Consider the following 27,504-nt stretch of genomic DNA (forward strand, 5'->3'; position numbering starts at 1 on the left):
TACTCCCTTAGAAAATACCAATGCAGGCTGGATTGGGCACAAGGAAACACAAAAGTGAAACCTTTTCTTACAACAGTTTATCTACCTGCTTATCTATCTTGTAAATTCATAAAGTCACTCCTAATAACGTGATCATTATAGTATTAGTAGTAAATTTAATGAGCTTATATCTCCCGCCTGTGAGTCATATTTACAAATCCATCGTCTACATTTTGATCAGTGCAACAAAACAATGCATTACATCACGTTTCAACTTTCAACCTTCCCAGTAGCCTACCGGGGGGGGGGGGGGGTGAAACCTTTTTCCTTTTGCGTTGGTAACATCACCCGCCTGCTAAGATTCATTTATTTACCTCGGCTTTAAAGGTTTTTAAAGGTCTTTGATAAAAACTATCAGTATCTGTCAGCTTTTGTGGCTGTCCCTGACAAGTCTAGGCACAGTGCAGAAACTCATCTCCTGTTGTCTGTCTGTATAGAGGCTAGGCCATGCAATAGCGCCAAAATTGCAACTCTCTTGTCCTTAACCCCTCCATATTATCCAGAGATTAGGGGTAATAGTATTTCTGGATCTCGGGTGAGGTCGCATCAAATCAGATGTCTTAAATATTGGATCATATCTATTCGTTTTTTTATGATACAGGTACAATGCTGAGGCTTTCAGCATCAATTTGAGGATTTAGAAGATTTCTGTTTGAATAGAGACAATTACCTGATGTCATTTTAAACGGGTGGAAAGCCCGGGTTTGTGTTTCTGAGAATGTAATACAGTTGGATCATTGCCAACAGCAAATATGAGTCAAACTCTCAAACTCGTTGTAGTATTGGCACAATGCTGAGGTGAAGGTGGATAATTGATTGATCAACACAGGAGAAAAAAAAGAAAGAGAAAGAGATTATTCATCTTATTTTCATAGCATTATTGAAAGACCAAAACAGCAAAAGTAAACAGAAAAAATCAACAGATAGCCATTGCAACAGGGCCTTCATTCCTGGACAAAGGTCTCTTTACCTCTCTCAATATAAGTCCCTGTAAATAGTAAGTCAATAGTGTGATTGCATAGGCTTTTTATTTTCACCCCGGTTGAATTGACAACAGAGGTGAGAGGGGTAAGGGGTACCTTTTTGTCTGAAATTTTACATTGATTTTGTGGACAAAAACAGTGCCAAAACAAAGGCCTAAATATTTCACAGTATTTTGACATGGATTTATGGAGATAACATAATATACAGCATTGCCTACATTTTGCCATCTCTTATCTTTATTGGCCCACCTCCTCTCATTTGTTAGCAAATACTGACTATAAGTCAAAAAATACTTCCATGGTTTCAAGATGATGTAACATCATGGTTGCACATATTTTAAGGGCAGCATGATTTATAAAAGTGATAAGTGATAAGAAATTCCCCGCAATGTAACTGACAAACGAATGTGTCAGTGTCACCGCCGAGAATTACAACACGTAGTTGATCTATGAGGGCTATGGTGCCACACTAGTGTTCATGCCAGACATTTTCCATCCTGTCTGCTTGACGACCATGGGAAATGAACTCTTGCGTAAAGGATTATCACATACAGGTTCTTGATTCGACTCTGGCCGGAAGAAACTAATCGTGTTTCGGCATCACCAGAAGTTCAGTCTCTCTCTGAGTATCATGTTTATGTTTGTCATGTGCTGTGTTCCAATATCCATACTTCCATGAGTACACTGAAACGTAGTACACCATCCGCACTCACTAAGTGCGCTCATTTTCAGATGTCAGTGTTGTTCCAAATCGAAAACTCTGTGGTGCACTAACCGGAAAGTACGATCACGACTGCCGCCGCGGCTCCTCCCCCGCAATAAACATCCCGCCTTGAACGCAGACCCGGCGCCAGAGCAAATCTATACAGGGGGCACGTAGATTTTGTGGGAGGGCCCACATCTATATTATGACAGACAGGTGTAGCCTACAAAAAACTAAATTGTAACAGTCCACAGCAGCGCAAACACATCAGCATGGCCAACAACAGCATTGCCTTAAGACGCACGCAGTTCGCAAATAATAGCCTACATTTTAACACACACAAACAGCCAAATACAAATCACATTTGCATTGTGTGCGCGGCGGCACATTAAATACCACAGACGCCAACAGCAATATTCCGCGCCACGCAGACGAGCAAATAAACATAAACATACAAAACTTTCGCAACATTGCATCATGTGCTCGGCCAAAACATTGTCGCATAATCCAATGAAAGCGCCGGTCGGGACCCATGACGTCGGCATGTGAACAGACTCTTTTCACCAGAATTTGTAGGAAATGATTGGTGGAGGTGAGGAGGAGGCGGAGGGAGTTGTTACTCCTGGCGGGTCGGAGTGAGAGGTAAAAGGCGTCTCGGAGGAGAGGGCTAATAGCGGCTGCGTTGTTACAGCTAGCGGCGGGAACTCAAATCCAGCTCCAGCAAGAGGCTCAGCCCGGTCAGGGTTAGAGCTAACTTTACTTGCAGTAACTGCAGGGTTTTTTTCCGGATAAGTAGGCCAATTCGTTTTTAACCAGCGTCTGATATCCATTTTCTTTTTAAAACACCAGAGCAGGCTAGGCTACTAATTTGAATTTGCCGGTTAATGCCGTCGTTCGGTGTGACGAATTCTGAATAGCAATAGGTTTACACATATGTCAATCACATCTCTTTTTTCTACACATTTTTTATTTAGTTTAACAATTATTTTTTGAGATTTTAAATAGTATCTGACATCATAAATATCTTAGCATAAAAAATAAAATAAAAAAGTAAAATACATTTTATTTTTACAAGGGCAAAGACATCAAGTGGGCGGGGGCAAAGACATCAAATGGGCGGGCCCGGCCCGGTCTGGCCCGCCCTTGGCGCCGGGTCTGCTTGAACGGTGAACTCTTTACGCCTAGCAGCTATAAAAAGCTATAAAAGCTATAAAAAATACAAAATGACTATTAATGCAGGCTATGTGGAAAATGCGCCGACTTTGGCTCAGCCTCCGCCCTCTTCCGCTACGTAGCTGTGATGGCTGCCGTACGAAAAGTGTACATCGATCCACACTTCGCGATTTGGCCCTTTTGAATCCGGGTCCTTTCAGTACACTTATTTTCGCCCGATCTGAATTGGATCGCCCTACGTACTCAAACTAAGGCTAGTAAGTACGGATAGTATGGATATTGGAAAACAGCAATGCTCTTTGGCAATAGGTGAAAAAAGAAAAAACGACGGGGTACCATGTACTTGAGCTACGGACCATGAGAGCAGTGTTTGTTAATAAAGTGTGTGTAACCAGATGTCAGCGCGCCCCAGTAGAGGGATGAGACATCAGCAGGGGCGTGCTTAAAGGCTTTAAGACCAAAGGATAACTGCAAGCCTGCGAGCCTCGCTCTGTCCCTCGCCTCCTCACTGAAGCAAACAGAAGCCAAGTGATGTTACCGATAGCTGAAAGCTGCATTCAGCACCTCTTTTGGGTGAGAACTGGCGTCCGGGTCGCCATTATGCGATGACGAGAGGCGGTGAGGCCCGGCAGGGTGAGATAACGGTGGCGTCACATTCACACGCGCCCAGTCTTGCCCTGACAGATCGTTCCCTTCCACGGTTGTTCCTACCGGAGGTCATGTTTTGTGTCAACATCATCAAAACCCAACAGAAAGTCGCCTCCTTTTCTGTGCTCTCCTCCTCCTCCTCCTTGCGGAATGCCAGAGCCTGCGCCTCCTCCTCTCTTGGGCTCTTATAAGGAAGAGGGGATTCTGCCGGAGCTGGCCGGGGGCGAAACGATGATGACGTCGGGGGCGTTGGGGGTGGGTGGGAGTGGAGGCTGTGCCTGATGGAGGCGAGCCAGTTCTCCGGAGACACGCCAGATTAGGTGAGGTTTCAGCCACATGGATCAGCGGAGGGCCGGGGGGAGGGGGGTCCCGCGACCAGCGAGTGTATCCCGACGTGAGATCATCGCACGAGCGCCGTGTTCCTTATGATCGGGGGCCCTCTGTTCCCCGAGCATGAGAACACAGCTGAGCGACCTTCCCCCCCCTCCGCTGACGTAACGAGGAGGGAACCCGGCAAACAGCACGCCCGTGAAGCCCTTTACCCCGGTGATCTAGCCTGCCCTGGCGCTCCTTCCTTCCTTGCTTACATCCTTCCTTCCTTGCTTACTTCTAACCTTCTGCACTCTGTCCTTCCTTCCTCTGTGAAGGTATGATGGAAAGGCTGTCAGAAGCTAGCGTGAGTTAACCTTGCTAAAGTAAAGAGTGCCGATTGCAAATGACCTCTTGGGGACAAAGTAATTTATGCCGGATGTTGAACAGCCTTAATATCTTACTGGGAATTTCCCTTGTTAAACAGTTGTTTTTTGACTAGATTGTGTTACATTTTTGTCAGAAAAGAACCAAAACAGCACAAATAATAACATGTTCTCATCTGGTGAGACCCAGCAGTAAGGCTTTCAACAGTTTTGGTGTTTATTTGCGCATCTGATTATGTGTTTATGTTTTTCTGTATTCATAAGCTAAATAGCTGTGTATCGCTCCAAAAAAGGAGAGCATGTCTAATCGAGACATTTCCCCAAAGTAATCCCTCCTAAAGTAATGTACCGACAGGGATGTCACGCAAGATAAAGACCACCCTTTGTCAAAGCCTTTTTCCCACACACACCTGTATCCCGGAGAATGCTTCTGTATGTAGAAAGAGCCGACCTGGTATCATAATTCACCCTTGTGATCCCAACGCTCCCACTCCCATGCCATACACTGACACACGCACACACTGACCGCAAACACACACTGACACACACATACACACTGACACACAATCACACACACACACACACACACACACACACACACAACCACACACACACACACACACACACACACACACACACACACACACACACACACAGTTTTGTACACACTCTCATACACACAGTTTTGTACACACTCTCATACACACAGTTTTGTACACACTATCATACAAAGACACAAACACACACACTCACCAACTCACTCACTCATTAAATCATGCACACCCGCACACACGCACACATGCGTCTAACCCTGTTTGACCTTCGGAGGTATTTCGAAACAGTGCTCCTCTGTGTGGATGAGAGATAGGGGCTGGATTCCCAGTAGCACCAGGCAGTGGACAGCCTTTTTTGGTCATATCAGTGGTATGGTGGCCCGGATAGACTTGTCTCAGTGCTGCAGTATCACCCTGGGGCCTGCGGGGGTCAGTGTTTAGTGGCAGGAACTGGCAAACCTCGTTGAGAATATACAATTCATCATCTGATGAATACTGTTACTGTGCCGTTTCCAGTCATTTCTTTAATTTCTTGGCTGCCATTCTGTCGACCAGTTAGTCCAGGCTGCGGCTCTACCTTATGTCTTTGATGTACTTAACATTTAATAGGATTGAGTTTATAAACAAAAACATGCAAGTCATTTCAATGAACCCGGTTAATTTCCGTTTTCTGTCCCTTTCATTTTTTCTGCTCACTGCCAGTCTGTCTTTCAGTCTGTCTGTCCAGCGGCCTGTCTGCAGTGTCAATAACAGTCCATTTATGCGCCCGAAGGCTCAGGTTGGTAGCTCCAGACTTCTGTGGCCTTCACTTCCCGCCAACCACACAATGGGAAATAAAACGCAAATATTTGCATGAGCGGAAACCACTGTGCAAATGTGTGAATATCTTTTCTGCGATGGAGCGCCCTGACCCATACGGCACACACAAAGACTCATTGCTGGGAGTCCACAGGGACCTTTTTTCCAGCAAGGACTGCCCTGTGGAGTGCTGTGTGCAGTTGTTTGTGGGCCTGTGTGATGGAAGCGAGGCAGCCTGTTGACTAAACATTGGTAGCAGCAGAAGAAGAAAGAAGGAATGCCCTTCCTTCCTGTTAATTACTCATTTGTAGAAAGCGGTCACTTGGGATCAGCCATTAAAATGGAGAGGATGCCACAGAGAATAGAGAACGGAGGCTGACGTTCACTCTGAGTATTTAAAAACGTCACGCAGGTGTCCCCTGCAAGTCTGTGTTGCGTACGTGTTTGCTTGCACGTGTGTGTATTGGTGTGTCTCTGTTTGTGTGTATGTCTGTTTGCTTGTGTGTGTGTGTGTGTGTGTGTGTGAGAGAACAATGTAGTAGTGGGGGTCAGAGAAGACATTAACGGTAAATGAAACTGTGTTGGAGAGGAGCTGAATCGAAAGCATGAGGGTGTGTGTGTGTGTGTGTGTTTGTGGGAGACTCAGTCAGCTTTCAGCAGCTGTCTTGACTAGCAGAGTTCAGAGAGGGGAGGGAACATGGATGTCTGATTGTGACACACACACACACACACACACACACACACACACACACACACACACACACACACACACACACACACACACACACACACACACACACACACACACACAGACAGTTCTCACTACGTCGGCTACTTTCATATCATAATATCCGCTCATCCGGCCTTCATTTCACTGAAAGAGGATCCATTTTATTTTCTCTTTCTCAGGACTACTTTCCTGTTCTCACCTGTCTCGCGTTTATACTTTCTTGAGTGCTTAAGGATTTAGGGGCTCTCCCTTATCTCACTTTAGGGTTGACCTCTGAAGCCTATTGAGTCTGCAGTTGTGATAAAAGCTCAGTTTAACCAAAGGTCTTTTTAAATTATTGATTTAAATATACCCAGTACACTTTAGCACAAAGGGTGGCAAAGTATACACACACACACGTGCACACACACACACACGCACGCACGCGTACACACACATGCATGCAAGCACGCACACTAGCACACAGAAGGATAAACTAAGTACTGTTGCTCAATTCCCCTCGACACCATTCCACGCGCCAGGTCGCTTCATCTGTAAACCAGGAGGAGCCGGAGCAGAGAGGCTGCTCATCCGGTGGGTCGGGGGGGAAACGTCCTGGAACGTAAGCACAGAGCGTATCATGCTTACGTCAACTGAGGTGCTGCTGAAACTCAACTACAATGACATGCTAAAGACCGGCAGAGAGTTTGGTTGCATCTTCTAATATGCCCGTGGAGCTTAGTAAACACTATATGCCCACAATGATTGGAGTTATAATCTGCTGACGGCATCCTAAAACAATGCGCTGTGATGTTGCCTCACGTACACAATACACACATTAGTGTTGCTGCGGTGACCGGTGTGACTGGTGTTGATTGAACCACCGGTGGGATTTTATTCACACGTGCCAAACGTTATCTAGTTATGTTATTCGATTCAGGCCTAATGATATTCGTTAATTCAAAAAGTATTTTTGTTGTAATATTCATGCAATATTCTGTTCTTCTCCACATGATTACGTCTTTTCACCCTTGGGGTGAATAGCACTAGTCCTGCTGTGTGATTTAATGCAAACTTTGCACAAAGTTCAAACCACCTTATTTGTAGGCCGACTCTGATACTATTGAGGCTGTGTGTTTACGAACACTGTTTGGCAGCACTGAAGGTTAGGCTCAGACCGATGCGTGGATCCGAAAGCCACTGTCGTCCATGCAGCAATGATACGTGATATTGTATTTATACTTTGTTTTATAAAAATTATACATTTGTTTTAATCGATTCAACCGCATTTGAAATCAAAAATTAATAAAACGATCAGTTGACTGAAAAACGATTCTGCAGCAGTGGGCGGGGCAGGCTCAGATTCAGGCAGGGAAAGATAAGAGGTGTGGATTAAGCTTTTTTACAACGTTTGCGGGTGTGACATTCTCCACACCGTTGCAACACTAACTCCCACGCCTCAGGCCTCTCTGCGTGAGCTGGGTGATCCACGCCATGTCCTTCGTTCATTCTAATTTAAAATGCATCCAACACTGGCAATACAAGCCATTTAACGTAGCCCGTAACTTGAACAGAACGCAAAAGAATGTCAAAAGAGCAGGCATTGAATATTAAACGTATAAAAGTATTAGCAGATTTTGATAGTGACAAATGAGTGCGACAGACCAAATCAAAAAGGTGCCGGTCCCAATCTGGGCGTTCCCGGATCCGGTTCCGGCTGGATCTGGCTCAAATTGATCCATGTCGTGCCCTCCGGCCGTGGGACACCTGATCCCCCAGCTTAAACTAAACACCGCTCAGGGTTTCTCATCATGTTTAATTCAACCGCGCAACGGCGTCTTCCTGATGGAGAACGCCATGGCAACGGGGTAGCAACAACAACAACAGTCGCCCCACTGAGGAACCCCCGACCTTATTGCCGTTCATCCCCCCGGCCCCGTGAGACGGATTGATGCTGGTTCCCATATGCTGGTGCTCACCCCTTCTAGTGCTGAAACAATACACACATCATGGGCTGACTGTCAACTGAGCCCCCGCCCTCTTTGTACTGTGACTTTATAGGGAAAACATAAACAACGCACCCCCCCCTCCCTTCCCCATGTCCACACCCCCCAGCAATGAAATAAGTGACGGGAAGGAGATTTTTCACCGTGGACACAAAGAGCACCGAACAAGAGGTGACAGTGTACTCTTACGAAGGCCCCGACCGGACAGGGAACAAAGGGTTCTAATATACGAGGACATGTTCGCGTACGGGACGCCCGGTTACGCGAGGCCGTGCCCGTGCGTACAAAGTACAGCTAGACCAGGGGTTCTCAAAGTTTTGACAGGGGGCCGCCAAAGGAAAAAAAAAATTGGCAGGAAACGCCGCCAGCATCCCAGTGGTCAAAAGAAACGTTGCACCTTGGACCTCCGGGAGTGAGGTCAAGTGAGGTCTAAATCACGAAACTGGGTTTCAGCCTTTCAAAGTAATGCACAGTCGCATTAAAACTAACAAATGTAAAAGGATTTAATTGAAAGCTAGAGGGAGTCGACTTTTCTCTTTATATTCATTTATTTTTGTTTAAATTAATATTGATATAATAATATTTATTTTTATTTATTTTTTTCTTACATAATTATGTATGTCATTGCGGGCCGCCAGGAATGATTCCGCGGGCCGCCATTGGCCCGCGGGCCGCACTTTGAGAACCAATGAGCTAGACCATCGACCCGCGCCGCACCTCGGACGTCGGACGAAAACAACCGACATGGGGGGGATCCGTGGGTCGAATTTAAACAGAGCGAGAGAGAGGCGGAGAGAGAGACATCATAGAGACGTGGCGCGAGAGAGAGTGAGAGAGAGTGAGACGGAGATGGAGAGAGACGTATTGTTGCGCCTCAAAAACAAAAACGGCTCGAGCAGCCTTGAAGCAGGGCCAACGCGGCGGCTCTTTAAAGTCCCGGGGGGAAGCTCTCTCTCTGCCACCCACGTTTCTGAGGAGGAGGGACGTCCCCTAAGGCCAACCAGCAAGTTCTACCCACGTCTCTCCCATGACAGATCCTCACTCTCTGCACCATTTACTCTCCCTGGGTTTAAATTTCGCTTGGCCCCAACAGGAACCAAGTGCTTGGTCACACTTGGGTTACACCAACCGCCCTTTGAGTCAGGGTTAATTGGGCAAGGGAACGAGCTCTGCAGGTGTGTGTGTAAGAGTGAGTGTGTGAGTGTGTTTGTTAGATACTTCTGTGTTTATTGTGCTGGGGGCTTTGAGTCGGCGGTCTGTGTAGTGGCTATCCCAACACATGGTGCCTCCCTTCCTGAAATTCCTTTTCTCAAAAGGTTTCCTGTTAATCTTTATGATCAACCACACAATCAGGACTCCCTCCCAACCTATGTCCTGAGAAGGGGTCATGGGGGAGAGGGAAGAGGAGGAGGAGAGGAGGAGGAGGAGAGGAGGAGGAGGAGGAGAGGGAGGAGGAGGAGGAGAGGGAGGAGGAGGGGGATGCAGGCAACACTTCGGATGCCAGCAGGAAGGGCCTTCAATGTCGTGTTGCACTTAATCTGTGTAACACATCTCTCTTCACTCTTAAGGTTTTCATGTCCTTCTTGACGTTTGATGTTGTCGATGACTACAATATGGGATGTAAACATCCAACTGCAGACACAAAGGCACCCCATTGTGTTCCTGGAATGATGGTCAACAATCAAACAATTAATGTTAGCACGTGTGTTGATGTTACCATTACCCCCATGATTATTTTGGCTGGATAATATCAACTTTCAACAATGCCGTTTTACAGGCAGTAGGAAGGAGTATGGTCAGAGGTTTGCTAGCTAGAAGGGGCGTTGTGACGTACGCACACAGTGGCAGTTCAAACCAAAAACTCCAGGATCGGCAATAGAACCGTTTTACTGAAAGACTGCAGCCCTTTGCGTCGACGATTGTAGAGGTCTTAACTTTTAACACTGTGGCACATTATCTTTACTACTACTACTATTAAGTCCTTTGCGAGTTGATTTTACCTGACAAGATGGAAAAACTGATAACAACAGTCAGAGTGCTAAGCCACAAACACGACCCGCCCATGGTAAACTCTTCTTTTGGCACGAAGCAGTATCGGTTGTAGCATCATGTTAGTTGTTATGAATCAGGGCACTGCTAAAGATGAGAGTTGTGATATTATCCCAGCCTCATTCCCAAGGAGGAATGGGACCAGGCACCATTTTATTCATTCATCTACTTCTCTGGGATTCATCTTTGTTACTCATTTCAAGAATGTCAAGGTTCATTTGATGAGTTTTCCCTGTTTAAATGGAAAACAAGACATGCGCAGAAAGTGGCAAAGAGATTAAGTATGCTACGATGTCGCTCATAACGCCCAGTAATGCATCTGTGTAACATAGTGTGGTCTCTTTATCGTTTTAAAGTTAAACTACGCCGCAATAAACCGGTTCAGAGCCGGATGACTGGGCGGTATTTTTAGCTGAGCGCAACTGGTAATCATCCGAGTCTCCTGGGCCCGTAGCGTTTTACAGTAATCTGGTGGAGCGCGGGCTTTTCGGTCTGAGTTTCCACGGAAACCAGACGAGTGACTCACATGTCGAGTTTAGCCAGCGCGCTGGCTTTGGCTGCGATGGCTGCGATGGCCATGGTTTCCAGGCCCCTGCCCACACGGGATGGATGGAAAATCAAAAGAAAGGGGGAGAAAGGAGGAGAAAAGAGAGTGGCTTAGCTGTGGCGCTTTGCCCGAGTTCTGAACTTATTTAATAAGTAGAGAGCCTTCCACATACTCTATTCACATTACTGGTTCTTTTATGTATAACTTTTTCTCTCTCTCTCTCTGTCTCCTTAATTTAAAGTTTTCTCACCATTTCCCACTCAGTTCATCTCCTCTATTACTTCATTCTATCTAAGTGACGACATGGTAGAAGCCAGTCCTAATTTTCAATTTAATTTCCTTTCATTGCTCTCCCACTCGTTGAGTACACTCCCACGTTCCGCCTCTCCCCTCTCCTTATCCCGATCCCCTTTCTCCTCATTCCTCCATAGTCTTGATCTCCTCCTCCTCCGCCAGCAGTGTGAACTTTGCTCCAGGTGCCCCTCCCAGGTCGGGAGGGGCCCCTTGGCCCAGTGGGAGTGTTATATGACCCTGGTGACTCAGCGCCGTCACACCCAACACATGTGTTGATAATAAAGAGATGGACTGACGGACGGACGGACCTCGTAAAACGCCCTCGGGTGAGGAAGTTGCACGGCCCGCTGTGTTTTAGGAGTGAAATAATTTAGGAGGAGGGAGTGTGTTTGTAGAAGATAGTGCCCAAGTACTTTCTAGGCCCTTGGCCAATGACTCCACACACTAGTTGTGAATGAAATTCTCTTAAGGTTTGTCATTGGTGTTTGGCTGCGTACAGTGGGAGGTTTGTGATGGATTTTAACAAACTGGCGTGGTTGGCATTCAGTGTGCCCAGTCAATGGGTTAGCAAATGGTTTCCAGTCAATCCTTTGATACACTACAATCATAAGAAAAGCGCCTATATCCTTAACCGGATGTTATGGTGGGATATCAATAATTAAAATTGACCTCACAACTAAATCAGAAGCCTGACTAATCACAACTGTAGTCAGCCTTATTTCCCCCGGTCCAACATCCTTTACAATAGCCTGGGAACCAGAGAAATCTGCAAGCTTCTAGCAGACCTAGCCCTGATCAGGCCCGTCACTATCAATATCTAATATGTGTCACAAATGTATTGCCTGAATTAGTTGTACTTCTATCCAATTGCGTCCACAGGGATTTTGGTTGACGATCATTCTTACTCCCCCTTGGAACTGAGGGGGAGTAATTTTATTATTGGTCTGGTGATGTCAGGCTGCCTTTGCATAACATTCAAAATGAAGCGGCTGGCTATTCAAAGAGGCATCAACGTCGGATTAACACAGGTGTCACTCATAACAGTGTTTATAGGTCTGCTCTTCTGGTACCAGGGCACGGCTAGTAAACTAAACTTGTGAAGATGATTCTACAACCGGTGCCTTGGTATAAAAGAGCAGACCATATTAAGTGTTATGGTTGTTCTGACACATTCAGAACCATATTGACAATGATGTTAATAGGTGGACTGATTTGTCAGTGATCTTTTATTTGTACTCTCAGAGCAGAGGGATTCACATGATCATGTGAGAATCCACCTTGCCAGGCTTCAAGAAATGTGCTTGTGAACCACATCAGCCATTTATAAGCAGCATTTTATACATTTACATTTCTCATAAAAATATGTCAAACGTGGATGGATGGACCACAACGTTGAGTTCATAAGAAAGTCTCCTTGTTTTGAATCTGGGTGACAAGGGACTTTAAACCAAACACATTGAGTTTGGCACAACAGCAAGCCAACAAAAACGCTGTCTTTGGCTGATGCAATAACCTTGCAACAGTTCACATGTTGAACATAAGCCAAGGCTGGGATGGTCTGTACGCATGCAGTAGGCTGGGAAAAGACCTTGTCACCCCCCCTGGTCAGGTTGCAAAATAACAGTCGGATCGGATCAAATTCGTACGGTTGGTCATTTCTTTTAATTTGGGAGTCCTGTTTTTGTAGAGCGCTACCTTTGTCGCACCTGTTTTCACAACCGACCCCGTGTCATCGAATCTGTTGTACTGACTGGATAGAGTGTCTGATTACCTAACTATTATGACAAACCATCAACACGCAATTTTGACTTTCACTCATTTAGTAAGGGCAGTTTCAGGTGGATGACGGTTAACAACATTAACTTTTTTGCTGTCCTAACTCCTCGATGGGGGAGGAGGGATTTTGAGGACAAGGTCACAGTATCCCACAAACGAACAACAACAAGCAACACTGTTTGTGACCTATCGTCTGTCAGGTTAGTGGTAGATATGTTTGATGACATAGTTCTCCACTGGTTGAAACATTTTAACAGTGTGTTGAAACAAATCACGTAATTTCTTCTTCGGAAAACATCTGCTAAGCAACAGCGAGACAGATAACGTAAACAAAAAGTGCTTTCGGTTGACCAAAGCCACGCTCCCTGTCACCTATTTGAATGTGGTCTTATAAGTACATTTATATTTTTGGATTTGTATTTAGATATCGAATTCTGCACCAACAAATATATTGCTTGGATGAACGATGCAACACAGACAATAAGGCAGACAAATATTGTGGCTTTCCTTTATTTCATTGAAGAAGAAACCACAATTAAAAAAATAAAATGCTGCCTATGTCCAGCTACTGTCCTTAAGACCAAAACTTTGCCGATCCAGTGGTCAGTAACTGCTATCTTAGTTCTGTCCAGGCCTGGATCCTTTCGGCTTTAGTTATTATCTTTGGTATTTCCAGAGATCTCCTTGGGAGTGAGGTATGTGTATAGCGTGACCGAGCACTCCCCTACAGAGAACCAGGTAGTGTCAGCCTCCTGTACAGGGCCCTGCTCCCCAGGAATGGTAGGTATGTTGAAGAGGGTATCTGGCCCCACTCTTCCTAATAGTTTCATACCCATACTACTTTCTTCTGTTTATTGGTCTATGGCTCTCTTCCTTTCATTCATTTCTCATGCCTCTCCGTCTGTCTCAAAGTGTCTGTGTGTGTTTGTCTGTCTGTTAGGGTGTAAATGATTAACATGGATTTTTGCTGTTAATAGATTGTAAGGTGTGTATATGTGTCCTTCTCTGCATATGTGGTGTGCATTTGTACTTGTTTGTTTCTAACTCTCTTCCTGGTGCCCTTGGCCGGCTTTTCTGACCTCTTTTAAGGATCAGTCTGGGCTGCGCAGTCTCGTGTGTCACATGGCTAGACAGTCTCAGGGCTAAACCGATGTGTCCAAATACCAGCTTTAAGGAACCAAGGGAACCGGTTTGTCAGAAATCCACTGCAACATCACACCACGGCTGTGGGACATTGTTGATGGAAAAAATTAGGCAACTGCTGTCTGGTAGGGAAATCGTTTGACATTGTTGTCTGGCTGGAAGTCACAATGAATTATGGTTCCTGCGCTTTTCCAAAACATTGTCTCATTATCTGCAGCGTGGACCGGGGGTAAACATTTACCTTGATTTTATACTTTGGAACAAAAAACGGAAAGGTGGAGATAGGGGTCATTTTTTCCTATGTTGGTTCAATGTTGCCAAAAGTGGTCATGGTCTCTCCCTCAAATAGTGTGTAAAGTGACACCTTCAATATGCTTGCAGCCCCTTCAACGTGGAGCTTTCCAGTGAGAGAGGAGGAGGAGAGAGTTGGAGGTCAGTCTGTATCAAGCAAAACAGGAACCAGACTGAATAAAACAAAGGAAAACAAACTCAGAGCACTGCGAGCGGGCTGCGCCAGGCAGTGCTGGGACGCATTTGGAAACAGCCTGGGAAATGGAGGGGGCCCTCCTCGGAAAGACAGGGGGCAAGAACTGTCTGACATTGCTGGTTTTTTCGAGGAGCTGACGCAGACATTTTGTGCTCTGACCAAGGAAGAATGCATGGGAGGTTGCTGAAAGGTGAATTGGTAACGGAACCAAGATTAAAAGTAGCTGAAAGATTTTAAAAAAGACACACAGTAGCGATCATCAGCTCGAAATCTTTTATTTTTTTCACTTTTTGCAATTTTTTTTATATTTTCTCGAAGGTATCTCGTTCAGCTTTTTTAAATGTTGAGAATAACCAAACACCAACTGTAGCATAGAGCCTAATGCTTAATTGTTCTTATTTACCTAGTGGCCATATTTTGTTCTAAACACCAGCTAGGTTGGGGAAGTCCCCCCAAAATGGCTGCTAGATGATTAAGGCCCACGTTACTCTTAAATCACTTAAGAATTGACCACTTGTTCACTGGCTTCGACAATTCAGAGCACTTTCTCACTGGCTTTGATGAATCAGACCTCTTTTTCAGTGGCTTTGACATCTTGTTTCTCCGACACCACCTTTCCATCCACCAGGGTCTGTGTGACTGTCACCACTTTGGTCTGAATGGTCTTCTTGGGGTCCACTCTGAAAAGTAAGTAAAGGGGGAATTAAATGTGACGTTTTGTTGGTTGAAAACAATATCTGAGTGGAGTGAAGCCCTGAACTGGATTATATAGGCCATTTGGTGGACAAATAGTGAACACATATTAGTGTATTTATTTTTAGATTTTTTAATTGTGCTTGATTTGATGGAACAAGCTGTGGATCTAGCCAATAGAGCCACTTGCCCTTCCCATATGTGTGAAGTCCGATATATTTTATACCATTGAGGGGCAGTTTCCCCACCCTCCAACAAACTCTGAGAAATCCCACGTCAATGCAGTCACATACTTGTCAAGTGCACGTCAAATACTCTGGACCTCCCGATTCTAGCCTGGATCTGTAGAGTTTCATCCTCTCTGCTTCGTGCACTCACTTGATGTGGACCTGCTCCCCGTCCAGAAGTCTCCGGTACTCTGCGATCTCTGCCTCCAGCCTGATCTTGATGCTGAGCAGCATCTCGTACTCCTGGTTGTGTTGCTGCATGTCGCTGCGGATGCGAGTGAGCTCGTCCTGAAGTCTCAGCAGGATCTGGTTGTACTTCTCGATCTCCATGTTGTAGCGCATTTCCACGTCCCGCAGGCTCGCCTCTAGTGACGCTTTCTGTCATGGGGCATTGGGGGGGGAGAGGTTTAGAGAATAGACCAATCCTTTGGCTTTAGGCGGACCACTGCATTATCGTGGGACCTTCTCCGGATCACCAAATACGTCAGTTATAAGAAGGGGTCTCGAAAAGTTAAAAAGAATAGGAAGTCATGATTCTATATTTACCAAACAATATTGCCTTTTTATTGTATATTAAATAATCTGTATATTTTCTACATTCAATTTATCTGTATTTTGTATTTTAAACAAATCCCATGCTCACCTCGCAGTATCTCAAGGACCACAAGTTGGAACTGGCAACATTGCCGCAGCAATAGACTTAAGAATTTGTTTTTGAAAACAAGGGTGGAAATGTGCCCCCCTGAAAGCCATCGTCATTTTGTGATGTAAACAGGTGGTGAAGATCTTTCTTACCAAACTGAGTTCGGACTGCAGCTCGATATCCATGGTCTGGAATCTCCTCCTGGTTTCACTCAGGAGAGTGCTGGCTTCCTTCAGAGCTGTTGTGTTCTGGGTCACCTGCCCCTGTACCTCTGTAATCTGGGCACACGTATACCGAGGTATGAGTCATACAAACAAACAAGGCGCAATCTTTTCATCCGACACATACATGCCCACATGTCATTTCAAGTTGTATATGATTGCCATTATCAAGTTACATTCTCAAAGGTGTTGAGACAACACCCTCTAAACCCAACCCAACCACAACTATACAGGAAACCAGGACAACACAACACAAAGTGCTTTGTGCTCTCAGATATGGTTCCTAGACATAGGACCAGATGAAACATTAAGCACACATTTGGTCCGTATTGCCTGTGGGTCTACCTGAGTCTCATGCCACGCCTTCAGCTCTTCCTGGTTCTTGAGGGCTATCCTCTCGTACTTGGCCCTCATCTCCTCCATGACCTTCGCCATGTCCTGGCCCTTTGGAGCGTCCACATCCACCTGCACCCCGGTCTGGGTGATTTGGGCCTGCAACTCTGCCATATCCTGGGGAAGGGGAAACGGTCAGCGAGCCATTTCCTGAACACCGCCAAGGTGATCCTTCCGCACCAAAGAGGTTCAGAGGGATTGTGAGAGGAATTAATCCAAAATGAAATAGTTTTTATTTGATATTCAGACACTTTGTATAAGGTATATCTGAACATTTTTGTAGTTTTAGCCCTTAAAATAGAATTTTAGAAGAATTTTTGGTATCTTATTTTGGTCCACTGAAGGTTTCTGAAGTATATCTGAAAATGTTTGTGAAGAGGAGGGCGTGATATTTGAAAGCATAAGTATACTGTCTTTATACTGCGTATATTTTCTTACCGCCTTGTGGTACTTTCTCAGTGTTATCAGCTCCTCCTTGAGGGACTCGATGTCGCTCTCCAGGTGCAGACGGATCACGTTTGTGTCGTCCAGCATCTTGCGCATTCTTGAAATGTCCGCCTCCACCGACTGACGCATCACAAGCTCGTACTCCACTCTGTCGGAGCCGAGCATCAAAAAATGAGAGAAAACATATTTTACATTCGCTCTTTAGATTTCAGATTTTGCCAGATTTTGCCAGAAGTAATTTGATCACGGTCAGTCATTCTGGAGATGGATTCCTTCATGTTGCATGGATGAATAGTCAAATCGAAAGACACTCACTTGCTTTTGAAATCATCTGCTGCGAGATGTGCGTTATCGACTGCAATGGAAAGCCCAGCGTTTTCCTGAATCATGTTGTTGATCTGAAAGGGATTGATGGAAAAGAGGATATTTTAAAGCTATCAAAATGTGAGGTAAGTGACTGGATCAACTCAGCACATATCATGGATTCTATTGACCTGGTGAGGAACAAAACTGAAAATTATAAGATGGCCATAATTAATCATTTGGAATCCTTGCATGGGAGTGCACCTTACACGCCCTAAAAGGTAGTACACAACCAACTGTTAAAGTATATGGATCAAATGTTAACTAAGTAGTATAGAGTAGAAGTGTTAAGAATCGAGTACTCAATTGATTTTATCCAGTACTATACAGATTGATCCAGATTGACTACTTTGTATTTAACTAACATTTGGCCAACTATGTAGTACAAAAAATAAACATTTCTGAATGAGACCATGATGCCAATGATGCCTTCAAGAGGACAGGTCAACCGGTGAGAGCCACTCACCTTGGCCCTCAGGATAGCGATGGTGGATTCGTACTTGCTGTAGTCCCTCTTGGCAGCGGGGCCTTTCTTGTCCAGGAACTCAAAGATCTGGACCTCGAGCGTGCCGTTTGCCTGCTCCAGCCGCCTCACGGTCTCCAGGTAGTTGGACAAGCGATCGTTGAGATGCTGCATGGTGGACTTCTCGTTGCCCAACTGGAAAGACCCGGAGTTGGTTCCCAGGGACTGGTAGTCGTAGCTCCCGCCGCTGCCCAAAACGCTGGCCATGCCGCTGGCCATGCCGCTGCCGACCAGTCCATTGTAGGACGTGGAGCGGGAGATCCTGACCCCGCTGCCGCCGGCTCCTCCTGCCATGCTGTGAGCATAGTTCCCATGGGGCTTGTGGGTACTGCTTCTCTTCATTTGGAACTCCATCGGATGAGGCTGAGACTAGGGTAGTGGAAGTAGTGGACGGAGGTCGGAAGGAAGGAGACCTAGGCTGGCTAGCTACTGCTGAGAGAAAGAGAGTGTGTCTGGCTGGGGCGCAAAGGCCTTTATATATAGCACCTGAAAACGTCTGGTGCTTCCTGTCATCCCCGCCCGAGTCCATATAACTGTCGTACCTTGGCCCTTTCCCATTGTTTGGCACGTCCAAATGAAGGTTAAAAATGGGCGAGGCACTGTTATCAGGTGGATAACTATGCAGCCCTGATAAGTCATCCAAAGCAATATGTTCAATAATTTACACTTTATTGCTCCCAACAGGTACTGCACCCTGAACCCTCTGGGCCAGTTGAGTTCAAGTGTCCAATTATTAACACTCATTACAAAGGCAAAGTCTGCTCCAATGCTATCTACACAAAACTGAGAACATTATTGACCTGCAGTGATATAGTAAAATACTACACTAATGTGAAACTTTATCTTTCATATGTCTTGATTTATGTTTAGTAAATTATTCATAGAGAGAACAATCGGGATCTGTATCTCGCTGCAGAAGATGATCACGAAAACTACATCAAACAAATGACGCGACCTGATCTCTCCTATCTCTGTCGTTCTCGTGACAGTGTTATTCATTCAGGATTGGTTTTTGCTGTAAATAATTGTATTTATCTGACTATGAATGATCAAATGTAAATTGGGGCATTGGGGAAGTCAGGTACTTCACTTATAAGAAGTAAACAGTACATAAATAAGCACATTTGGTCAAGAACCCAATGGCCAATAAATGGCAGATTTGGTCATGTGACTCAACCAGATCTCTAAGGCTTCTGAATCCAATGAGCAACCTGTTAGACTGGACCTTTGAACACAAATGTAATGTTTTGGGTGGGTCTAATTCGTACCTGCTAACAAACTAAGAACATGGCTTCCTCTACTGCTGTCACCGGAAAGTGTCGTAAACATAAAATTGCTGAATTAATTGAAGTTTTTGGTGATCCAACTAGGTCCTACCTAAATAACTACCGCCTCCGTTCCATTCATAAATAATTACAGAACTCTATAGTTGTCTTTCCATTTTTTACTGGTGAGCTTGTGTCTGGGAGCTTCTGGATTCAAAGAGTGATCAAAAAGGCCGTTGCTGATGTTTAGCCTAATGTAGAAGATGATGATAAATAATCATAATAATGTACTTTTACTATCATAGTAAACCTATGTTTTCAGTCCGGGCTGTTTGCTTCACCATGTTTCTAAAATGCAGTGTTGTATTGTTGAAATAAAGTATATTTCATACACAATAAGTTCCAGTCAAACTGGGAGCCTTGACTGAAATGGGGCTTTATTTGAATCTCTGAACATGAAAACATCAGGTACGTTGACAGAAAGAAATCCAAGGAAAACTATGACGTATACAAAAATTCTTTATGTAACAAATTGATCTACATCATTTTAGTATCACTTTTTCTCTTCTCTTTTTTTTGCATAGTGCATAGTTTCAATACAGGTCAAGTTCTCTAATTAATTTCGTTTTTTTGTTGTAAACTCTTGCGCTCTTTAACTGATAAGAAGAACACGCAAAGACAAAAGAAAAAACAGGAAATGATTCAATAAATACAGGATGATCGAGATTTCTTTTGTGTTCCAGTCTGCGTCAGCCAATTGTAATGATAGCGCTTGATAAACAGGAAATGGTTTGGAGAATCTATTTTCAGGTCTACATTCTGCCATTTTACTAACATGTTAGCACTGTAAGTAAGCAAGGATAGTCAAATGATTTGCTTTGTTTCCAATCATTTATTTTTTGCCCCATTGTATGACAGCGTTGGTGGAAGGGAGTTTTGGAGACCAGTGCGTGGGGTTTTCACAGGTTCTTGGTCTCTGTGCTGGATGATACAACCTTGCCGTCCACCATGTGCTGTGTGACGGTCATCACCTTGGTCTTCTTGGAAACCTTCTGCTCTTCCAGGGCGTCTTGAAGTCTGGTGGGGAGGGGGAGGGGGGGATGCGGGAATGGTCACTAGGCATGTCAAGTTATTCCATAAAAGATCCAGGCCTGTGACTATATCATCTTTAGCTGTATTATGAACAAATTCGCTGGACCTAAGAGGACATAGTTTATACGTACTCGCTAGATGCACTGCATCTGCCATTTTTTCATTAACTCACTTGAAGTCTCCTCCGTCCAGCAGCCTTCTGTACGTGGCGATCTCTGCCTCCAGCTTCATTTTCATGTTGAGCAGGGCCTCATACTCCTGTGTCTGGTTCTGGATGTTGCCGCGCAGCTGGGTGAGCTCCGACTCCAGCCCTCTGATGACGTTGTTGAGGGCCTCGACCTCCATGTTGAAGCGCATCTCAGTGTCCCTCAGTGTGCCCTCCAGCGACAGTTTCTGTTAGGATAGAAAATAAAGGCACGAACATTAAAGAAAACACATTCTGAAGGACATGAGATGACACGGACCGAAGGAGAACAGTGAATATAATAAGTTGGCGCCAACGAAGCGAAGGCTGACGGAGGCTGTTCTCCTCACCAAGCTCCTCTGGGACTCCAGCTCGATCTCCAAGGTCTGCAGCGTTCTGCGCAGCTCGCTGACCTCTACCTGTGCCCCCTTCAGGGCCTGTGTGTTCTGGGTCACCTCGGTCTGTACAGTGGTAATCTGCAAGGAAAGAAATCCCACAGAAATCTATTAGTAGGCTACATTCTCTTGGTCAGAAACGTGAGACGTCGAGTGAAAATCTTAAGTCCATCGGCTGATATTAAATAAAACCTGAATTCACCAATAGGATAACATTATAATTTGCTTGGAGGTTGGAGTGAATGTATTGGAAAGGTAATAGTGGATAGCTGTTTACCTGGGATTCGTGCCATGCCTTCAGCTCCTCCTGGTTCTTCAGTGCCATCTTCTCGTACTTGGCCCTGATCTCTGACATGATCTGGGCAAGGTCCTGGCCCTTAGGGGCGTCTACATCCACCTGCACTCCGGACTGGGAGACCTGGCTGCGGAGCTCCATCACATCCTGAAGGAACCACAACCGATCACATAGTTGTCACATGGGAGTCTGGCCAGCTCTACAACATGGATTGGCCTGCTCTTAAACTTTAATGGTAAAGATTTGTAGATTTTTATCTAATCTGCTGCCCTGTGAGTGTAGGCCTGATCCGGCTTTTGTCAAAGTTTAGGTTTCCTTTATGTATTTTTATCAAAGTATAGGTAGGATTTACATCTGTGTTTTGTCATAGTTTATGTAGGTGGTATCTGTATTTACATTGTATGCAAGTGTGTCACTGAGTTCATTCAAGACACTGCATTCAATTATAAACCAGCAGCCCACGGGCGTCGGTCGCTTCTCCTCAATGCTAGTAATTAGACGGCCCTGTGGTAGCCTCATGGGGAAGAAGGGATTTTTATGATCAAGCTCGCTGAAGAATTCACTATATTTCAGATCAGGACTCCTACCAAACCCTCCCAGACTCCCACATAAACAGTATGTTTGTAAAATGTTCAGGAATGTCGCCCCCCCCCCCCCCACAGAGGAGGTCAGGAGCCGACCCTTCTGCTCATTCTATGCGTGCTTTGAGAACCACCATGTGTTGTGTTACTTTGGCCGTGGTATTGAAATAAAATAAAAGTGATGAAGTTCAATGTTTCCATATGGGCTTCTATGAAGAGCTTTAGGTTTAATTTGAAGTGAAGGGAAAAAATTGAACTGCTAGAATAACGCCATCTCTGGTGAAACATGCACCATTGCAATTCAATCTTTAAACTCCATGGAATGACAGTTTACCGCCAATCAAAAACAGCAATAGGGACTACCTGTGTATGCGGCTGTCCCTGTTGGGCCATGTTCTCCCATGGCTTGGGGTTTCATACAGTCTGTAGTGTGAACTCACGTTGTCGTGGTTCTTCTTGAGGTGAATGAGCTCCTCCTTCAGGGCTTCGATCTCGCTTTCCAGGTTCATGCGGCCCATGTTGGTGTCGTCGATGAGCTTCCTCAGACCAACGATGTCGGCCTCGACGGACTGGCGGATGGTCAGCTCAGACTCAAACCTGGAAGCAGAACAGAGGAGATCTTTGGTTAATACTAGCCCTACATTTGGCAATCTTAATCGTGTGATCATTGGGCTTGATGAAAATCTAAACCACTGCTGCTTGAGAGTAGGAGTTTTCTTTGTTTTTTGTAGATGCAGAAACACTTAATCGTAACGATATCTTGGCATGCTTTAAATTAAACCATCAGTCATTTTGCGTTACAGACTTACAGTAGACTCTAGGGTGTGAAGATCAGACAACCCAGACATAGCATAATGTAAGCTGCTAGCTTTGGTGGTTTTATTACACTACGGCCCAAACTAGTGCAACCATCCACCCCCATAACAGGGGTAAGCTGCTTTGTAGTTGTAGTTTTTACAGTCTGTGGTTCCATGGTCTGCTCTTACTTCACTCTGAAGTCATCAGCGGCCAGGCGTGCGTTGTCGATCTGCAGGATCACACGGGCATTGTCCACGGTGGCATCAAACACCTACACCAGGGTCATTCGGGAGGAAGGAAGAAAAAAACTGTTTAGAATCCGGAAGGAACTACATTTTCTCGGGCGACATCAAACAAACTAATATTATCAAAAAATATTATCATTTGGATAACCGGAGATAAGTGTGTACAACAGCTCTTTATTTTTAATGGGTTTGTCATTGTCTTGGAAACAAGACCAGTGGCGTTGGCTGTTTTGGCTAACGCAAATACTGGTAGCAGTTACCACCAGTGTTTGCGCAGCCAGTGGAACGGCCTCAGATAAGGACTCTGGGAAAAGTGACGGGAGGCATGCAGGTGACGTATGTCTGTGAGCCAATCATTTACTGCCAAACAACAGCTTCCCCTTGGCTGCTAGGGAACAGGATTCCGACTGTCATCGGGCAGGATGGGAGAAGGTGATTTGCATGAGCCAGGGTGAATGTAGAAGGTAACGGCTTAATATGAGGGTTAAGAGGAGGGTAAGAGCCGTGTCTATGGGTCTGGGAAAGTGCATGTTGACTTGAGCAGATGAGAGTGCTCATGGCTTAGTTGGGTTTCCTGTTGTTGCCGGCACTTAGAATCGTTGTTTTTGCAAGCCTGTTGGGTGGGTTACTGTGGGCTTGGGCGGTGGTGGAGGAGGGGGATACTCATCTCTCAAAGAGCCAAACAGAGTCAATGTGACCCTGGTCTGTCAGGACTACATGACTGACTTCTAAATCAGTTGAACATTGGAGTTAGCCGACTAAAATGGCCCTATTTTGGCTCCAATTACAGTTTGCAAGTTGTCATGGATAATAACTGCCGCAGATTATATCTGTTCCAAATGGAAAATGGCACTGTCAGCCCATCTTCTTCATCCTTTTACTGGTTTTGTAATTACTCTCGTTTTCAAGACTTGGCTGACCTTCATGTGGGCCTCTCTCCCACGCTTTATACCGATTTCAAGGGAGTCTTGAAATAAATACTTAAACTGCCACGCCTAATCACCAAACCACAATGGTTCCCTTTTCTTAGTCTCAAGTTTATTTCTGTAACCTATGAAATGTTTTCAACAAACAAGTACCGCAGTGTTCGGTTGGCTTCTCAATTTGTGCTCGACCATTTTTTGGTTTTAAATTTCATGCAATTACAAGCAAATTATTTAATAAAAATCTCCATCCAAATGCTTTCCATTCTCCATATTCTCGTCATTATCATCTTTATTCTGTGGTGTCTTAAAACTGGCGCCACCAGTGGATTTAAAGAGAGCTGAGTAGAGATTAGAATTAATTCATTCATTTTTAAATGACTATTGTAATGTCACTGAGCCAACAAACTCCTCCTCAGAGGTTGATAAGAAACCTGAAGCACTTTTACCGCACACATTTCACTAAGTAGTAAATAAAAGGTGTACATTTACTGTCTAGGTTGGCTTCCATGGGGACTTTTAGTTTTCACTCTCTCCTGCCTTCCCTCCTTATCAGTTGTAGTAATGTACACACACAAGTCCTTAAACTGTGTTCCGTCTTGTAAAATGGCATTGCTCCCTTTTGTGTCTCTTGGGAATACATACAGTGACTAGTTACCAAGAGGGTGTGAGATGAACAAACACTCAGGTTTCTAGGCATTGCAACTTGTTTGTCTTTTAATGCTTAAGGTCACTGAACCACTCCTCCATTTTGTTCCGCGAGTCTCTCTCGCTCTCTTGCTCTCTCTCGCTCTCTCAGCCGTTAGCCGGTTTACTAAAATTCCTTCCATCTGGGCCCCCTGCCCGGGACTGCTGCCCACACAGTAGCCGATCAGAGAACAAGGAACGATTCACAGCTAAAACCTCATAAGGTCAGTTCAATCCCGAGCAAGAAGGTTTATGACACGTGTCAAGATCATCAACGTTTGCTTCTTGGCTCACTTTCTCTTATCTTACACCTATTTATTTTGAACAACGGGGTAAGTATTCAAACCATCATAAGAAGAAGTTGGAGTACTCTCCGGCCCCCACTTGCCATCAATCAAACCGATTCTAGCAACCCCCCCCCCCCCCCCATCTTCCCTCCCACTTTACCCCTCCTCCCCCAACCTCTCAGAAGTACCTTTTACCCCAAGTTACACAACAACAACTCCCCTCGCCACCACCACCACCGCCGTCACCACCACCACCAGCATCTCTCCACTCCCCCCCCCCCCCTCCTCCTCCATCTTCTTTCCTCCCTGGCCTGCCTTGGTGACTCACCTTCCTCCTCAGGTCGTCCAGGATGGCCTGGTACTTGCTGTAGTCGCGGAACTCGGGCCCGCTCTTCTCCATGGCCTCGCGGATCTTGATCTCCAGCGCGCCGTTGGACTGCTCCAGGCTCCTCACCGTCTCCAGGTAGCTGGACAGGCGGTCGTTGAGGTTCTGCATGGCAAACTTCTCGTTGCCCATGATGTGGCCGGACTGCCCGCTGGAGTTTACCTGCACGCCGCCGGAGAATCCACTGATTCCCATTCCCATCCCGGAGCCCAATCCCATCCCGGACCCCCCGCTGCTGCTGCGGACCCCCGACTGATAGGAGGACGAAATGCGGGTCCCCTGGCCACCGGCGCCGGCGTAGATGCTGGACGCCTTGTGGGGGGGGAACACGGCTCTGTGGTCCATGGACACATGGCCAGAGGGGCCCCTACTGCTCCCGCTGGAGCGGACGGAGTAGGAGGTGCTCTTCTGGTAACTCATTGTGGGAGCTCGGCACACAGGGAGAGAGAGAGAGTGAGACTGAGAGGCGCGGGCTGGGTTAAGCACTAACGGGAGCACACAGACATGCAGGAGGAGAGGAGAGGACGCCGGTAGTATTTAAAGTCACTGGGCCCCTGAGCCGGCCCCCTGGCCACGCCCACATTTCCTGGGTTACCGCCCCTCTCGTTCCAGCGGGCTGTACCGCAGGGCTGCTCAGCCTGCATGCCTTTGTCCGTCGTCAAGATGAGTTGGCGTGTTGCAAAATTTTGCTGTGACTGGAAATTCCGTTCACTTTTCTTTTCTTTTGTCAGTTAAAAGACTAAATTTAACCTCTTGTTAAATCAAGCTAAATAATTATAATAACTTTAAGGGAATTAACCTGCTTTATAACTTGCCCTGTCTATTGTCACAGTTCTCTAAGAAATGTTATATATTCAAAGCTCATCAATTACAGGGAAAAGAAGGAAATGAATCACTGAAGTTCAACACAACAAACAGCGTGTTTTTTTCAGCATTGATGTTCCTTGGTAAAAGACACACCCTATTGCTCCCTACGTACGTCGTGTTATTGGTCCCTATGTTTTTCCATATTGTGAAAATCTTTCACAAGAGTTCCATAGTAGGGTGTACCACACAAAGTACACCAAAAAGGCTGGCTGCTGTCATAACAGCCTTGAGTCAGCTGCATTAAGGGAAGGCATGAGGAACTGAGGTCATTTCACGAAAGATGAACTCCCAAATCTGGGTGTTCCATCAGAGGTCGAAAGCCCCGCCTTTTGTCTGATCCCGTGTGTTGCAGTAGCGCAGTATTTGCGGCCGGCATAGTTAGATAGGGGAGTGGAGACCGTGGGAAACGCTGGTTTTGTTGCATATTTGGCCTAAATGGTGGTTGTCTCTGGCACCCTGGGTCTCGGGGCTGAACACGCAATAGGTTAGCACCAGCACTCTAAAGTCAACACGTATGTGGCTCTACTGTGTAAGTCACAAGTCGAAGTGCTTTCTAAGATGGGGGCCGGATAACGAAGGGGCTAGTGTGTTCGGGTCACCAATGTTCACGGACGCCTACCTCTTCCTCAAAGACCTAAATCCATCATTGGTTGCTTTGGACAAGAGGGTCTTCTTGTCTAAATGTAAAAAATGTTTGACGTTCCTTTAACTTTAAACTTTAACTTGTGTAGGTCGGTCAACGCCGATTTGCTTTCCATGAAAAAAAGCAACAACTGAAGTGTCCACTTATCTTACTGGGAAGATCTTGCGGGCATATGGTGTGTATGGTCTGTGTGCCGAAGCCCGGATGTGTGTGGGCTGCTCTGGGCCAGGACGGATGTGTCCTGCAGAGGGGACAAACAACAGAACAATCGCTGTTGGTCACGTGTGTACACGCAGAAACAAAGACCTCTGCAGACTGGGCAGCATAACCAACAAGACCCCCCCTGCTGGGCTGGAACAGTGGGGGGGGGTTGCTGCGACATGCCGTACCCCCAACCCCTGGTCCCTCTTAAACAAGTTACAAGCTGCTCCTTCGTCTTATCCTTCTTCTAGCGAACATACAAACCCGTAGTGTGTATTTTTACGACGCGGAATGATCTAGCGATGTGTACACAGATGGCTTATGTACATATTTAAGACATGATGTTTTTACTTTCCCTTTGTTTGGATTGTCATCTTGCATCCTACCCACCATTTAACAGTTACAGTCAAGGTTTCGTTATGGTCTAGGTCGGCTCACATCCTTTGCTCTGAACTCTTGTTTGTTTTCCAGAAAGGATGGTAGGGCCGGATATGTTGGGTCTGGAGAGCTGCTGATTAACGATTAACATCTTCATTCTGTCT

General features: G+C 45.6%; 2 protein-coding genes across 2 annotated transcripts; both read right to left on the reverse strand.

The window, feature by feature from the left end:
- Positions 1-14,863: 14,863 nt before the first annotated feature.
- Positions 14,864-18,626, reverse strand: LOC115539996 (keratin, type I cytoskeletal 18). Its single transcript, XM_030350957.1, has 7 exons — positions 18,058-18,626; positions 17,544-17,626; positions 17,220-17,376; positions 16,734-16,898; positions 16,320-16,445; positions 15,676-15,902; positions 14,864-15,284 (listed from the first exon to the last, which is right to left on the reverse strand). The coding sequence occupies exons 1-7, from the start codon at positions 18,466-18,468 to the stop codon at positions 15,170-15,172; spliced, it is 1,284 nt and encodes a 427-aa protein (XP_030206817.1). The 5' UTR covers positions 18,469-18,626; the 3' UTR covers positions 14,864-15,169.
- Positions 18,627-19,791: 1,165 nt separating this feature from the next.
- LOC115539991 (keratin, type I cytoskeletal 18) lies at positions 19,792-25,767 on the reverse strand. Its single transcript, XM_030350946.1, has 7 exons — positions 25,195-25,767; positions 22,913-22,995; positions 22,367-22,523; positions 21,328-21,492; positions 21,006-21,131; positions 20,644-20,864; positions 19,792-20,456 (listed from the first exon to the last, which is right to left on the reverse strand). The coding sequence occupies exons 1-7, from the start codon at positions 25,669-25,671 to the stop codon at positions 20,339-20,341; spliced, it is 1,347 nt and encodes a 448-aa protein (XP_030206806.1). The 5' UTR covers positions 25,672-25,767; the 3' UTR covers positions 19,792-20,338.
- Between the last annotated feature and the right edge of the window lie 1,737 nt (positions 25,768-27,504).

The sequence above is a fragment of the Gadus morhua genome, chromosome 1, assembly GCF_902167405.1.
Source record: "Gadus morhua chromosome 1, gadMor3.0, whole genome shotgun sequence".
Lineage (NCBI taxonomy): Eukaryota > Metazoa > Chordata > Actinopteri > Gadiformes > Gadidae > Gadus > Gadus morhua.